Genomic DNA, 16,374 nt, shown 5'->3' with positions numbered 1-16,374 from the left:
GTCATGGCCGTTGGGGATGCGATTCGCACAACGGGACGCGCCCGCTCGCGAATCGCATCCCAGGTCACTTACCCGTCCCGGTCCCCTGCTGTCATGTGCTGGCGCGCACGGCTCCGCTCTCTAGGGCGCGCGCGCGCCAGCTCTCTGAGACTTAAAGGGCCAGTGCACCAATGATTGGTGCCTGGCCCAATTAGCTTAATTGGCTTCCACCTGCTCCCTGGCTATATCTGATCTCCTCCCATGCACTCCCTTGCCGGATCTTGTTGCCTTGTGCCAGTGAAAGCGTTTAGTGTGTCCAAAGCCTGTGTACCTGAACTTCTGCTACCCATCCTGACTACGAACCTTGCCGCCTGCCCCCGACCTTCTGCTACGTCTGACCTTGCCTCTGCCTAGTCCTTCTGTCCCACGCCTTCTCAGCAGTCAGCGAGGTAGAGCCGTTGCTAGTGGATACGACCTGGTTGCTACTGCCGCAGCAAGACCATCCCGCTTTGCGGCGGGCTCTGGTGAAAACCAGTAGCCTCTTAGAACCGGTCCACTAGCACGGTCCACGCCAATCCCTCGCTGACACAGAGGATCCACTACCTGGAAGCCGAATCGTGACATTTACACCTGTCCATAGGGCATGTCAAAAGTGTTTATCAGTTAGGGTCAGAGTGTTCAGATATTGAGTGATCACTAGAATAAGCCAGGAAAGAAGCATGCTACTGCACGCTTCTTTCCCTTCCCTGTCTCTATGTGAGAGAGACGGTCCCATACACTTCAAGACTGTCTCAATCATGTGACACAGTATCAGCAAAGAACACACTGATCCTGGCTAGTTCTACTGATCATTCGTGGTCTGAACATCCAGCCCCTGGCTGTTCAAAACTTTTGATATATCTCTATGACTTTTTTTTTTTCATAATGACAGTTTCTATTTAAAGGGGTACTCCAGGGGAAAAATTATGTTTTTATATCAATTGGTGTCAGAAAATTATACAGATTTATAAATTACTTCTATTTAAAAATCTTAAGCCTTCCAGAACTTAGCTGCTGTATACAACAGAGGAAGTTGTGTAGTTCTCTTTTGTCTGATCATAGTGCTCTCTGCTGACACCTCTGTCCATGTCAGGAACTGTCCAGAGTTGGAGAGGTTTGCAATGGGGATTTTCTCCTGCTCTGGACAGCAGAGAGCACTGTGGTCATGACATCAGAGAAAACCAAAACAGAAAAGCATTTCTTCTGTAGTATATTACAGCCCCTAAAAAGTACTGGAAGGATTAAGATTTTTTTTAATAGAAGTAATTTACAAATCTGTTTAACTTTCTGGCACCATTTGATTTAAAAAAATAAAAATAAAAGTTTGCCACGGGAGTACCCCTTTAAGGGTAGGGTCACACAGCGCATCTGCAGCGCATTTCACTCTGCGGGTGCAATGGCAGTCACCGTGCGACAGAAGAGCGAGCTCTCTGCAGCTCTGTGTCCCCGATCGTAGTTGATTTCCTAGATTTTTATAGTTGATCGTAGATTTCCTGCCGGTAGTCACAAGCCGACACACAAAGCTACCCAGCCACAGCAGAGAGCTCGCTCTTCAGTTGCTCTGTGACTACCAGCAGTACATCAGCAGTATCAAATACTCTGCGGATGCGCTGTGTGTCACCCAACCCGAACAGAACAATACAGAGCTATTAGTAAAGATATTCCAGAATGATTACATGGGTATATACTAGAGCAGCCAGGAGAGGCCACATGTCTTCTATTCATTGTAAAGTACACATTATTCAATATTCATCCTGCAAAAAAACATAGTAAAGTAACACAACAGGGTAGATTTATGTCATTGATCTTTTTCCGAGATGTTAAACATTTCATGGCTATATTAGTCAATTGGAATGTTGGGTTACAGGAGTTGTCATTCAGCTTTGTGGATATGTAGATTAGATGTTATGGACCAGTGTTTCCCAACTGGGGTGCCCCAGCTGTTGCAAAACTCTCAGCATGCCCAGACAGCTGAAGGAGGCAACCTGGTTGGAAAACACTGTTCTGGACACTAGAGAATGAACGACAAGCCTACAATCAGACGGGCATGCTGGGAGTTGTAGTTCTGCAACAGCCGGAGGCAACCCGGTTGGAAAACACTGTTCTGGACACTAGAGGATGAATGACAAGCCTAGAATCAGACGGGCATGCTGGGAGTTGTAGTTCTGCAACAGCCAGAGGCAAACCGGTTGGGAAACACTGTTCTGGACACTAGAGGATGGGTGACAAGCCTAGAATCAGACACACATTTTTTTCAAGAAGCACACACACTTTGAATCTTAAGAAATGGCACTGCCTGTTTGGATAGTAGAACACACAAACTAAACCTCACTTTTTTTAGGTAAAGTACTGTATGTTACTACTGCCTATGTAAATTATGGTTTTAACTCATTGTTTCTGTTTAATAGGGGTTTCTTAGACATAAGCTACCTAAATGTCTATCTAGATACATGCTTCTAGGATGCTGACAGGAAGAAATCTCTCCCCTGGTTCACTGACATGTCTTTGTAGACCTAGGATTTTTTTTCTTCCTTTTTTAAGGCCTTTTGCCCTTTCAATCATAAAGCATATTACTATACTGTCAGGAAAAAGCAGAGCTGAACAACAGGGAGCCCAGCTGGGATAGGAAGAGGGCAGGAGGCTCATGCATTAACATAATAATCCAGCTGCGCTCCCATAGGCCCTTAGGGCAGACAGCATATTAGGTAGGCCTCCTGTGCAGACCTTAGCGGAAACTGCCTGTCAACCTCTGGCAGTTATAGACTACTCAATAGCACGAGCTGCATCCACAGCCAAATGCACAATTACTTTGCTGATAAATACAGGAATCCTTCTTTTTATGTTCGTTTGGTGCATTTCTTACATTTGACCTATTAATTCTGCACCAATGGCTTTCTGCATGATGGCATAGCTGCTGATCCTTCTAAGCAGGTCTTACCTACTTTCTTATGACCCAAGAAGGACAAGAGTAACTCAAGGGCATTTACCACTACTGCAACATATCTATGGGCACACAAGGTAAAAGTGCTACACATTAAAGGAGTACTTCAGCTTACTAAAATTTTTCCCTTAATGGTCTATTCACACATACAGTATTCTGCGCAGATTTGATGCGCAGGATTTTCTGCTGCAGATTTCAATGTAAACTGAACACAGCTTGAAATCCTTTACATCAAATCTGCACAGAATACTGTAGGTGTGAATAGACCCTAAAAGGAAATCTGTCATCAGTATTGCCCGCACTAACCTAGCATACAGGTGTGTAGCGTGGATGATACTGATCAAAATGATACTTACGGCGTCCTGAACTGTCACTCCGTTCCGCCATAATTCATCTTTTTCGATATATGCAAATTAGTTGCTTGGGGCATGGGCGGAGCTATGAATCCAGCTCCGGGCACTGTGATGTCATCTTCACAGGGAGCCAATTTCAGCCGAACGCCGCTTCCGGGTGTACCCAGGAAGCTGTGCATGCGCAGTACAGGTCAAGAGAGCAGGGAGGGGGGGGGGGGATTATGAATGTGGAGGAGCTGGGCGCAGCCCACCCGGCGAAGATGACATCACAGTACCTGGAGCAGGGTTCATAGCTCCGCCCTTGCCCCAAGGAACTAATTTGCATATACCAAAAAAGATGAATTATGGCAGAATGGAGAGATGGTTTGGGACGCCGCAAGTATAATTTTGATCATTATCACCCGCACTACAAGCCTGTAACTAACCCAGGTTAGTGTGGGTGATACTGATGACAGATTTCCAATAATAATAATAAGCATTAGATTGGGGGGGGGGGGGGGGGGGTAGGCTTATGACCGTTCGGACCCCCCTGCAAACTCCTGCACAGTGCTCTGGCTCTCTACATGAAAAGAGCTTTTTTGACCACAGCACTAAGCGGGAGTGGAGGGGGTATGTCGGTCAGCGATTCGCGCAGGGGTCAACACAGCCATACAGGAGATCACAGGTGATCAGAGTGGTCAGACCCCCTGCAATCAGACACTTATCCCCATATCCTTGGGTAGGGGATACATTTTAGTAAACTGGAGTACTTCTTTAAGTACCAGTACTGTATATATTAGGGAACATTTTAAAAAAATTGTTGAATGAGACCAAATTAAATATGTGACTGCCCATTCCAATTTGTATTACATAAACAGCAGGCCTCTTTGAAATTCAGTGAGTCAGCACAGGAGAAGTTTTAAAACATGTGATATCTGTATAATTATAATAAAAAGTACCATACTTTTTCATTAAGAAATTCTAAACTCATTTATTCCTCTTTACATTTAGAAATTATGTTGGTATTTATATTTCTTCATATGTACAAAATTTTTATTCAAGAGTGTTCTTAAGTATTTCGGAAACACTCTTAAAAGCCTGTCAGCTCATTTTCATGATATAAGCTACAGACACCATAGCATTTTATTCTGCTTCCTACAGAGGTTGGGGATTTGATCATCCTCTGGAAAGTTCCTGACACGGACAGGTTTCAGCAAAGAGCAATGTGCAGCTGACATTGAAAGAGAAGAAACAATTCAGTGACAAATGACCTGTGTAAGAGACTCCTTCTACGAGCGCTAATCTGATAGATGGTGTGCGTTATAGGCACGGGTGGGTCTCTTTAAAAGGTCTTTTAAATCAGTGAGCCATACAGAGTAATGGAAGGCACTAATGCCCAGATTTATCAATCTAAGGCTGCTTTCACACGATAAAATTCATCCGTTTTAAAGATCTGTTTGATGTTCCGTTATGAAAACCCTGAAAATCGGCCATTAAATGTCCGTTAGAAAATCCCATTATAGTCTATGGGATATTTACATTATCCGTTTTAATCCGTTATAGTCCGTTATGAATAACGGACGTTATATTGTGACGGGAGAATGAACGGAAGAAATAGTCCATGCACTATTTCTCTCGTTACTATCTTCCGTCATAAAATAACGTCCGTTATTCATAACGGACTATAACGGATTAAAACGGATAATGTAAAAATCCCATAGACTATAATGGGATTTTCTAACGGACGTTTAATGGCCGATTTTCAGAGTTTTCATAACGGAACATCAAACGGATCTTTAAAACGGATGAATTTTATCATGTGAAAGCAGCCCAAGACAAAAAAGTGTCTGATATTTGTCTCATACAGATTGAAAAAATTCACTGCTTATCTTGCATTTTACAAGAGCAATTTTGGAAATGAAAGAGGAGCTGTATACACAAAAGGCAGAGAAAGCGGCGGCACTACTGGGACAAACAAATGATCACGGTCTGCTAGGATAACTGGTAACTGACTTAGTCCCGATGTATGGGGTGCGTAGAAAAAAGTCACTTAGGAAGACTATTATACGTGAAGGATAAAGAAACGCACTCACCTATCCAGGCACATCAAAATGCAACTTTATTCGGAGGAACTCAAGACATCAAGAGACGATGAACATGCAGCCTTCCTAAGCAGCAGGAGTTCAGGTTAGCGGGCGAGTGGAGCAGGGGTGAGGGGCGTGGGCGCTTATTCCTCCAAATAAAGCTGTATTTTGATGTCCTTGGATTGGTGAGTGCGTTTCTTTACCTTTCACGTATACAGAAAGATGAGCTGTGATTGGTTGTGATCAGTCCGATATAAATCTGGCCTTAAAAGTTGAGATTATTGCAGTAGAAAGGTCCCTAAAGCACAGGATAAAAATATGAGAATGAAGGAAAATGTTAAAAATAGGAGTATAGAAGGAAAGATGGATGAAAAAAAAAAACACACACAAGAACAATGGAAATACTATCCTATTCTAGAATGTATAGGCTACTAAAAGCCACATATAAAATGTATACAAGGTGCAGTTCTTGAATGTTATCAGAGATTACCCTAGAGTGATTATGTAGTCACATTAGAAATATCTGCACTCTTCTTAATTAACAAGTGAGTTTTGGAACATTGGGAGGCAATTATTAGAAGACATCAATTATTATATTTGAGCGGATCACGCAGAAATGTGCTAGAAGAGTAAAGGCCAGGGACATAATAAGCTTCATACTATCAATGTGATCATTTAGAATGGGCAGGCATCAAGTCGACGATCTCCTAAAAAAAAATCCAGTGTTTGATTTTCCTGCACGTACCAATAATAAGTGTCATGGATTCTTTTCTGTGTGATAATAATAGATGTGACACAAATTACGTGCCCATAAGTAATTCTCAGGTACCTTTGATCTGCAACCCTGAACGAATTCAGTTGCCTTCCGTAGCTGGCCTCTGGGACTCTCTCAGAAACAGACATCTGGCTACTTTGCTGTTTTAGACTAATCCAGCCCCAAAGGATTATGGATAGGGAAAAATGACATAGAGACAAGAGGGTCCTAACAAAAGGAGTGGATGTCAGCAGTGCTCACTAGAAGGATTGTTAACCCACTGAGCGTATGGGAGAAGTAGATGAACAATCTGAAAAGACCTGAAACACGTCAAACAACATCTCACTGTTCAAACATGTATGAGGATCTCGCCGGCCGTGCCTTTCGGCTGCAGAGCATAACTGGTAATCAGCACTGGTTCATTATTCCATTAGCTTTGAGAAAAATATAAATAATTCCCATCAAACAGAATCTGGACACATTTTTAGAACATTTCTTGCTTGTTACTATTAGTTCTTGCCCTAAAGAAGTAATTGTCATAGAATCATTGGAAAGTGCAATTAGTTATGTGCTTGGGAGATATACCTAGAAGGCAGGATACTGCTGTGTATTACAAGGTTCCTTGTTACATCATATAACTATTTTATGGGCTATGCATTATACACAGTGCTTTTGGAAAGTTTTTAGACCCTTTCTCACATTTTTTTTTATGTTGCAGAATTGTGCTAAATAAAATAAAATACAACCCCCCCACCATTCTGTACTCAATACCCCACATAATGACATAGTGAAAACAGAATGTTGGAAATCTATAAGGCTAGATGGGAACCACTGGTGGACAGTCATTTTAAGGTCTCTCCAGAGATGTTCCTACGCCATTCCTGTGTTGTCTTTCGCTCAGTCTAAGGTTAAGAGCACCCTGGATCATCTTTTTATTAAGAATATCTATGTTCTTTGCTCCATTGAGCTTTCCCTCAACCCTGACCAGTCTCCTGTCTCAGCCACTGAAAAACACCCCCACAACATGATGCTGCCACCACCATGCTTCATTGTTGTGATGGTATTGGGCAGGCAATGATCAGTGCGTGGCGTCCCTTCAAGATATGGCACTTAGAAATTAGGCCAAAAAGTTCACTGTTAGTTTCATCAGACCAAAGAATCTTGTTTATTGCACCCTGAGAATTCTTTAAGTGTTTTTTTTTTTTTTTTGGAAACTTAAGGCATGCTTTCATGTGTAAACCCTCTGGAAGTTTCTACTATTTTCACACGTGATCTTTGGAAGTCAACCCGAGTGACCATGGGGTTCTTGGAAATCTCTTTTTACCAAGTCCCTTCTCCCCCGATTACTTAGTTTATTGGGGTGGCCAGCTATAGGAAGAGTTCTGGTTGGGAACTTACAGTGCAGCAGAATTTTTTTTTGTACCCTTCTCCAGATCTGAGCCTCCACACAATCCTGTCTCTGGGCTCTACCTGCAGTTCATTCCATGTCATGGCTTGGTTTTTGCTCTGATATGCATTGTAAACTGTGAGACCTAACATATATGCAGGTGTCACCTTCCCATTATGGGGTATTAAGTGCAGAGTGATGGGAAAAAATAGATTTCTTTTTATTTTTGCACAAGGCCATAACATAACAAAGTGGGAAAAAGTGAAAGGGTCTGAAAACTTTCCGAATACATTGTACACAGACACACACACACACAATTGTATCATACACACACACACACATATATATATACATATATATATATATATATATATATATATATATATATATATATATAAAACGAAGAGAACAGAAGCACTCAATTCCGTGAAAAAATGTGTGGCTTTATTCAACCAAACATACAGGAGCCTCCTGTATGTTTGGTTGAATAAAGCCACACATTTTTTTCACGGAATTGAGTGCTGCTGTTCTCTTCGTTGGATTTACTGGACCTGTGACCGGGTTTACCCGCAGCACCAGCATACATCTAACAGTGCTGCCCACCCTTCTATAATATATATATATATATATATATATATATATATACGTACAGTGGAGAAACAGAGGTATGGGCAAGATTTTTTTTTTTAATTAACCCAATAGTGACCGGCAATAAACGACCAATGTACGACCTCCAGCTAGAACATGCCATTTTCATGGTGGCCTACTCTAAATGGTGAACCATCATGATTGATCTCCGCTTTTTAATCCCTTAGATGCTGCAGGTTATGACTGTAGTAGCTAAGTGGTTTACAGAAAGAAAGGCCCCCTCTATACGTCCACTGGTACTCCTGCACCACAAACTGCAGGGTGCTGATGGGTTGCCATTGCAGCTTGAGGGATAACAATGGCTGCCAGATCTGTCATACATGGAAGCCTATTATGCCCTGTCAGGGGGCCTGCAAAAATACTGAGGATATTCTTGTGTGGCCTTACCCTTAAGTATACCAGAAAAGAAGGCCTTTGAGCCCCCCAACCAATGCAACATTCACACAAAATTATTTAAAATTCAAATTATGCTAAATGATTGGGGGGGGGGGGGGGGGTGAATTCACAGGTTTTAATGAATGAGACTTAGTGGTATTGGTCTGGTATCACAAAAAGCATCACAATTGTAGTTACATTTTTACCTATGTGTTTATCTGGAAGACAACAGGGCACTATAAAACATGATAAATCAGCTTTGCAGGCCCTCCATTATTTTGTTTTATTCCCCAAACCAGAAAAGAAAAAAAAAAGGATGTGAAAAAAATTTAAAATGCATCAAAAGATGCCTTACACATTCACGCATGCATATGTTTTTTTATTATTATTATTTTTTTTTTTTTTTTAAAGAAATCCTTGAACCAAATGACCAATGAAGCACATGATTTGTAATGTAACGAAGCCACGGGAAAAAATGCAACCAAAATGTGCACACACTTAAATACACTATTTTGGAAAAACTTCAAAAAAAGCTGGTGTTATTCAATCCTTTTTTTTTAGCTACAAAAAAAATAAATAAAAAATGAAAAAAGTGGATATTCCTTTCCCATTCACAGGATATGCCATAAATGTCTAATAGATGCTGGTCTCAACTCTGATTCAGGGTGCTCTGACCCCTGATGTTAACAGGATTTGTATAAGCACGGTAGCATTGCAAGCTGTGCGTTTATAGCTTCCTGACCACCTCCAGTGGGTGTTGGCAGGGGACCCACCCAATGTATCGTGTTGACCGCAGTACCAGGAAGTGGTACTTTTTTCCTTCAAAATATTTCAAGGTATTTTCACTTTAAATGTAATTTCAGTTTTGATGATTTAAACTTCTGATAATAAAATTAAATGCATCAAAGCACCATGGGATATTATGGGAAGCAAGAGAAACACATGTAAACTCACCTCATTGCCACCAACGGCTTTGGTCAAAATGACTGCTGAGGAGACTGGAGGGGGCATACAGCTCACCGTCTGTAAACTGAAACAACACAACTCTAGTTAGGAAAATATGAGAAATAGCTCTTCAAACAGGTTGTAAGTGACTGGAAAGGTGTCCACAATTCTTCACATAAAAAGATGTTGTAATAAAAATCAAAGAAATAAAGAGGGGGGGAAAAAAATCAAAAACTATAAAACAAAGTTTACTAGAAAGCATCTTAAAGACACCGAAAGAATAATTAGGATATGCCCATACACATTAAAGTAATCGTGGCTCCTAACAGTGGAAATGTGTTTCAGACATGCTTGGATCCTTAGGGGATGTCCAGATCACAAAAAGTGTAATTTTATAGTAGAAAAGTATATTATATATAAAATGTTCTCCCCTGTGAAAGCGTGAAGCATCTGCTGTAAGGTTCTGTGCATCGGATCCCAAAAACAAAGTCACAGGGCAGTGAGCTTACTGAAGACTGCAAAGGACTGCGATTTATTCATTATTTGTAATTTTATAGTGCAAAGTTAAAAAACTGTTCTAATATAAAATATCTGTACTCTCTCTACCACATAGCAACATGTGACGACCTTCACAAATTCTGAATGCATTAACTTGAGGCTTTGCAGCAGTTTGGTAACACTGCAGCCCTCTGCTACGGTATTACCGTCCCATGTAAATCTACCCCAACAGCTACAATAAGTAGATTTCTTAGTTTACATAGGAAAAAATAAAAACATATTTCCCTCAATTGTCTTAAATGATCAATTCCGTCTACTTCTTGCTATCAATACACAAATCGAGCCCCTGAGTATCAGAGTAATTGCTAATTGTGCTGACCACAATCCCTATTCTCGCCTCTACCTAAACAGCATTGAATATATAGCTCCCTTAGGGAGAAATTGAATAGCGTTCATAATCATTTGTGCTATGGGAGACTGCAGTACATTGCAAACCCTGGTAATACAAAAAGAGTTGAAAAATGATCTATAGTACAGTTATGTGCTGGTAGGCGTAGATGTAGAATCCAAAATTTAATTTTGATGATGTATTACACAAGTGATGCAATAAAGATTTTGTGCAGATTCAGTTTGGAGTAAATCAGATTTTTGTTTTTCAGCAGTGCGCCTTAACCTTTCAGACTTGCCTTCTTTTGTTTTCCAGCTTAAAATTATGCAGAAACAATAGATTTTCATTCTGTGATTGTAAAGCGGACTACTAGTGGAAAATCCCTTTCATGTATGTAGAGCTGGATTGTTTAGCACCACTAGAGATATGCAGAACGACAAACTTATGGAAGTCAAGACAGAAAGTCAAAGGCGGAGACATATCTCTAGCTTACACACCTAATAGCTGCAAACCTTTACCACTATATTCTAATTTCTTAGCTTTTAATGTTAAATCGTTTTCAATTTTTTTTTATTTTATTTTTTAAGTGAAGCAATTTATTATTTCAGTTTACATTTATTATTTTTAAAATCATTTTGGTTCCATATAAAGTACAGAAAGGTATGCTCTACCAGACTGTGCTAACAGCTGGTCCTAGCAAGGACTGGCCAGAACTGGTGAGAACATGAGAAACAGGTCTCTTTGCCCTTAAATATTGATAGCAGTGCTTCAGGGAAAATGGGGTACCCGAAGCTCCCATCTGAAGAGAGCAGTGGAGCTTCAGAAACCCAGTTCTTGAGATCAACTTCCTGTCACTACAGAAAGATTGGGGTAACACACTGGTGAGGAACACACTGGGGCAGATAAAGTAAAAAATTGTGGTTTACACAGTTTACACCAAGAGAACAGCTTACACAATTTGCAACATGTTTTCAATGTCTTTCCGACACTATTTAGACACTTTAGTGCCTTGCATGACGAGGATGTATGTCCTATATGTGGCGCTTCATTCAGTTCCGTCAAGTTTAGCGGAGAAAAAAGAAAAAGTGAAAGCACAATTTTTTTATCCACTAAACTCCTGTAGAATTACCAGATCACCGCCGGACCCCGTGTAAGTGAATGGGGTCCACCGAGACCCAACAGTAGCTGTTTGCATTCGCCCCATTTCAGGGTCCGTTTGGCTCAAGAAAAAAAAAAAGAAGAGCCGAAAGGATCCTGGACGGGTCGGATACAAATGGAAAGGTGAACCTAGCCTTAATGCACTAAAAAATTACATATGATTTAGGCATAAAACTAACTAAAACTAACTTTAAAAAGCCAACTAAAAGGCAATGCAAATTTAGATTAAACAGTATAAAGAAGAACCAGATTTTTAAATGAGCCACTGTATCTCAAGGCTGGTGAAAGGGACACCTTGTTTACCCACAGTAAACCCAATAAACAGGGTTATAGTGTGTGTAAACCTGATTATAAAGAAGTATAACTCATCCCAATCCATGGTCCAGTTCCAGGCTGTATAGATTCACCATTGCTAACATCCCCTGCGCAATAGAGACAATAGCGGGTACACAGAGATTCCCTGCCTCTGTCCCCTTCTGCTCTCATATGTCCAGCCACCTCATACAGTGATGGCCGTAAATGTTGGCACCCCTGAAATGTTTCAAATGATTTCTCACAGAAAAGTATTGCAGTAACACATGTTTTGCTATACAGATGTTCATTCCCTTTGTGTATATTGGAACTAAACCAAAAAAGGAGGGAAAAAAGCAAATTGGACATAATGTCACACCAAACTCCAAAAATGGGCTGGACAAAATTATTGGCACCCTTAACTTAATATTTGGTTGCACACCCTTTGGAAAAAATAAGTGAAATCAGTCGCTCCCTATAACCATCAATAAGCTTCTTACACCTCTCAGCCGTAATGTTGGACCACTCTTCCTTTGCAAACTGCTCCAGGTCTCTCTTATTGGACACTTCAGAACTCTCCAGTGCTTTGTTGCCATCCATTTCTGGGTGCTTTTTGACGTATGTTTGGGGTCATTGTCCTGCTGAAAGACCCAAGCTCTTGGATGCAAATCCAGCTTTCTGACACTGGGCTGTACGGTGTGACCCAATATCCATTGGTAATCCTCAGATTTCATGATGCCTTGCACACATTCAAGTCACCCAGTGCCAGAGACAGCAAAACAACCCCAAAACATCATTGGACCTGCACCATATTTCACTGTAGGTACTGTGTTCTTTTCTTTGTAGGCCTCATTCCATTTTCAGTAAACAGAAGAATGATGTGCTTTACCAAAAAGCTCTATGTTGGTCTCATCTGTCCCCAAAAGTTTTCCCAGAAGGATCTTGGCTTACCCAAGTTCATTTTGGCAAAATGTAGTCTTGCTTTTTTATGTTTCTGTGTCAGCAGTGGGGCCCTCCTGGGTCTCCTGCCATAGTATTTCATTACATTTAAATGTTGACGGATAGTTCGCACTGACACTGATGCTCCCTGAGTTTGCAGGACAGCTTGAATATCTTTGGAACTTGTTTGGGGCTGCTTATCCACCATCCGGACTATTCTGCGTTGACACCTTTCATCAAGTTTTCTCTTCTGTCCACGCCCAGGGAAATTAGCTACAGTTTTATCTGCTTTCAGGTGTGATATTTATATTGCCCACACCTGTTACTTGCCCCAGGTGAATTTAAAAGGAGCATCAAATGCTTGAAACAATCTTATTTTTGCACAATTTTGAAAGGGTGCCAATCATTTTGTCCAGACCATTTTTGGAGTTTGGTGTGACATTATGTCCAATTTGCAGTTTTTCCTCCATTTTTTGGTTTAGTTCCAATACACAAAAGGGAATAAACATGTGTATAGCAAAATGTGTGTTACTGCAATCCTTTACTGTGAGAAATACTTAATTTTCATGAAAAATTTCAGGGGTGCCAACATTTATGGCCATGACTGTAAATCGTGAGCATAAGGTGGATGAGCATATGAGAGCAGAGGGGAGGGAGTCTGGCAAGCTCTGTGTACCCGCTCCTGCCTCTATTGCGCAGGGGACATTAGCAATGATGAATCTATACAGTCTGGATCTCCTGAACCAGACCACTGATCGGGGAAAGTTATACCTCTTGTAATCAGGTCACCAGCACTATAATCCTGTTTATTAGATATAGTGCAGGTGAACAAGGTGTCTGTTTCCCTCTAATGTAAATTTTACATTGTCTAAGAATTAGAAAAAAATTAATTTTCTCCTCCACATGCATTTATAGCAAACTTCGGCAATGCTTTTATTATCTACACATTTTTGGTTTTTACAGGTAAGGAACTTTTGTTTATTTATTTATTTTTTTTGTTTCACGTGTAAAAATCACCTGGTCAAAAACCATCTTTAAAAAAAAAAAACGTTGGCTATTCAATGTAAAATGCCTCCCAGTATATGCCCACTAATGCAAAAGTGTGAACCCAGCAAAAGAGAGGGGGTTGTTTTCACTATTTGACTTAGCCATCTGAAGCTCCATTATACACTGAGGTAACTATTTTATAAAACTAGCATAATAGCAAAGTTTAGTTTTCATGATCTCAATCTTAAATGGCTTTTCTGCCTGACCATAGAGGAGAATATAAATGAACTGGAATGATTAAATGCACCAGTACATTTTTCACTATTGTCTTTGGGAGTTGGCCCTTACGTTCAATCTTTCTTTGAGAGTTGTAATTCAATGAAGGTTTGAATCTTTTCCATGATCCCTTGCTATATTCATCCAGTCTACCAAAGCCTAAGGGAGTTACCATTTTAAAATCAGAAACACATTAAGCACTTGAAATGATTATAAGGGGCCAATTTTAAAAGTATTCTTGACATGGGGACAGCAGAAGGGAAGACTGTATGTCTGCAGCGGAATGGGAATAAAGGACACTTATTAGCGCTTAACGAAGAGCTCGGTGTCACACATGAGACGATCCCATTTAAATATAAGAAGGTTTCACGCTCGGCGTGATGAATGCAACTGATTGGCTGATGTGTTTAGCTTAATTTCTCTTGACATCTTAATCCTTCCTCCTCGTCATCTAGCCAAAGAAAATTAACATAAGTCAGATACATAAGCAATACTAAGACTTTTAAATATTTTACTGTGCTTGCACAGTTAAGGCACATACATTCGCTACTCTCCAAAGTCTCTTTTTTTTTCCTAAGGAAAATTGCTTGAATTTTCTTTTACCTTTTAATCAATGACTATTTAATAATATAATACTTCCAAACATGGTGAGTAGTAGATTTGGGACTGTAGTTATACTTATTTTGAGAAAACATAGCATAATATAGTATTAAAGTCTAGTATTATACTTTACAAATGAAGAGTGTCCTTTTAAACCTAACAGAAAAAAGGAGCACCATAAAATGGTTACTTGTATGTACTGGATAAGAGTAGAAATCTTACAAAAATACACACCTAAATCATACAGCATTAAAAAACTGTCATTTTAAACAACTTCCTTCCATCTGATAACCTAAATGATCTATGACATATTTGTAAATCACTAAATTTACCCACAATGACTTGTTTCCACAGAAAAACAGCCCTAAGTCTTGGCCATTAGGTGTGCCACTTCTTGGCACTCTGCAGTCTAATGCCTGTTAGGCTAGATCCATCTCTAGTAAAAGAGACATCAACATAGAATAAACAGAGGGGGAACAGAATGTAGCTATGGCTATGAACAAAAGAGGGGGAGAATGAGCCGGAGCTATGTACTTGCAATCTGTGAGAATGTCTCCATCCTCCAAAGGGTACTAACTGTCCCTGAACGGTAAATCAAGGCTTCACTCCCATCTCTGCAGTAGCAGTTCAGTGCTTGGTATAACTCCTTTCTTGCTGTGCTGCTGCAATTTTTTTTGTTAGTTTCTGCTCATATAGTAAAGTCAGTATATCGGTAGCACCTTTTTCCCACACATGCCATCTATAGTAGGGTACTGCAAATCATCCCCCCCAAGCTCAGAGCCAGCCTGTTCAGTCCAGTGCTCTTTCACTACAGCTACGTCATGGTATAATGGTAAGGAATACTCCTTACTACTATGACAAAACATTACACTGGTAAAAGTAAAACTGGACTGAACAGGCTGGCACTGAACTTGGAATGATTTGCAGTACGCTTACACAAATAAGGCAAAGGAAGAACCCAAGTGTGTACTACTGGAAAACAGGCAAGCTCTGGTAAGGCCCATGAAATGAAGAGAACAAGAAATGGCTGTCCACGATGAAGAGGAATCTCTAGTGTTCACTAACAGCGATAGACATAATAAATTACCTTGTCATCACTCTGCAGGGTTAGTCTAACTAAACCATGCAGATTTTAAAATCTTCTGAAACATCTATGCTATAAATTACATCTATTGCTATGTGGTCCCTATCTTTTTGCACGGCTTTTCCAAATAAATTATTTTTTCTTTGCATTCTTTCCAAATGGGCATACTTATTCCATTATGATATTTGCCACTTCTTCTGTGTAGCAACCTGCGGCCAATACATAGTGCAGTGAAAAATTGTCTCTTCATTGTCCGCTCCTGTGACAGCATGAACTTCCTCTGAAGGCAGGGTCACATGAAATGGATGTGCAGCATATTTTTACATTGTGATTCCACGGATAACGGACCCTACATTGTGCCTGCTCATAGCGGCAATCCGCAGCTTCTAACAGACACACAGTGTTCTGCGAGTCGCCGTGCGCATGCGTAGTGTACTCGCAAACATTGCGGCTGCTCTCGGCCTAGCTCAGGGAGCAGCCGCGATATCTGTGAGTACACTGTGCATGACCGTGGCGACTCACAGATTGCTGTGTGTGTGCTTGTAGCGGCGGATTAATGCTATGCGCAGGCAGGCACAGCTGAAGGCACACAGTAGGGTCAGTCATCGGCAGATCCGCAGCGTAGAATACGTTCGTGTGACCCTACTCTTAGGGTATGTTAACACATGC

The 16,374-nt window shown here is 40.7% G+C and overlaps 1 protein-coding gene across 2 annotated transcripts in view; it reads right to left on the bottom strand.

Annotated features, from left to right (window-relative positions):
* Positions 1 to 16,374, bottom strand: part of SLC10A7 (solute carrier family 10 member 7) — a 222,689-nt gene that overhangs the window by 155,415 nt on the left and 50,900 nt on the right. For both annotated transcript variants that reach the window (XM_056562846.1, XM_056562845.1), the window contains exon 4: positions 9,494 to 9,569. In XM_056562846.1, the coding sequence (XP_056418821.1) occupies positions 9,494 to 9,569 (76 nt within the window). The remainder of the gene's footprint in view (positions 1 to 9,493; positions 9,570 to 16,374) is intronic.

Source organism: Hyla sarda, chromosome 1 (genome assembly GCF_029499605.1).
Source record: "Hyla sarda isolate aHylSar1 chromosome 1, aHylSar1.hap1, whole genome shotgun sequence".
In the NCBI taxonomy this organism is placed as follows: Eukaryota; Metazoa; Chordata; class Amphibia; order Anura; family Hylidae; genus Hyla; species Hyla sarda.
Note: the sequence above shows the minus strand (reverse complement) of the source record. Positions and strands in the feature narration are given on the sequence as shown.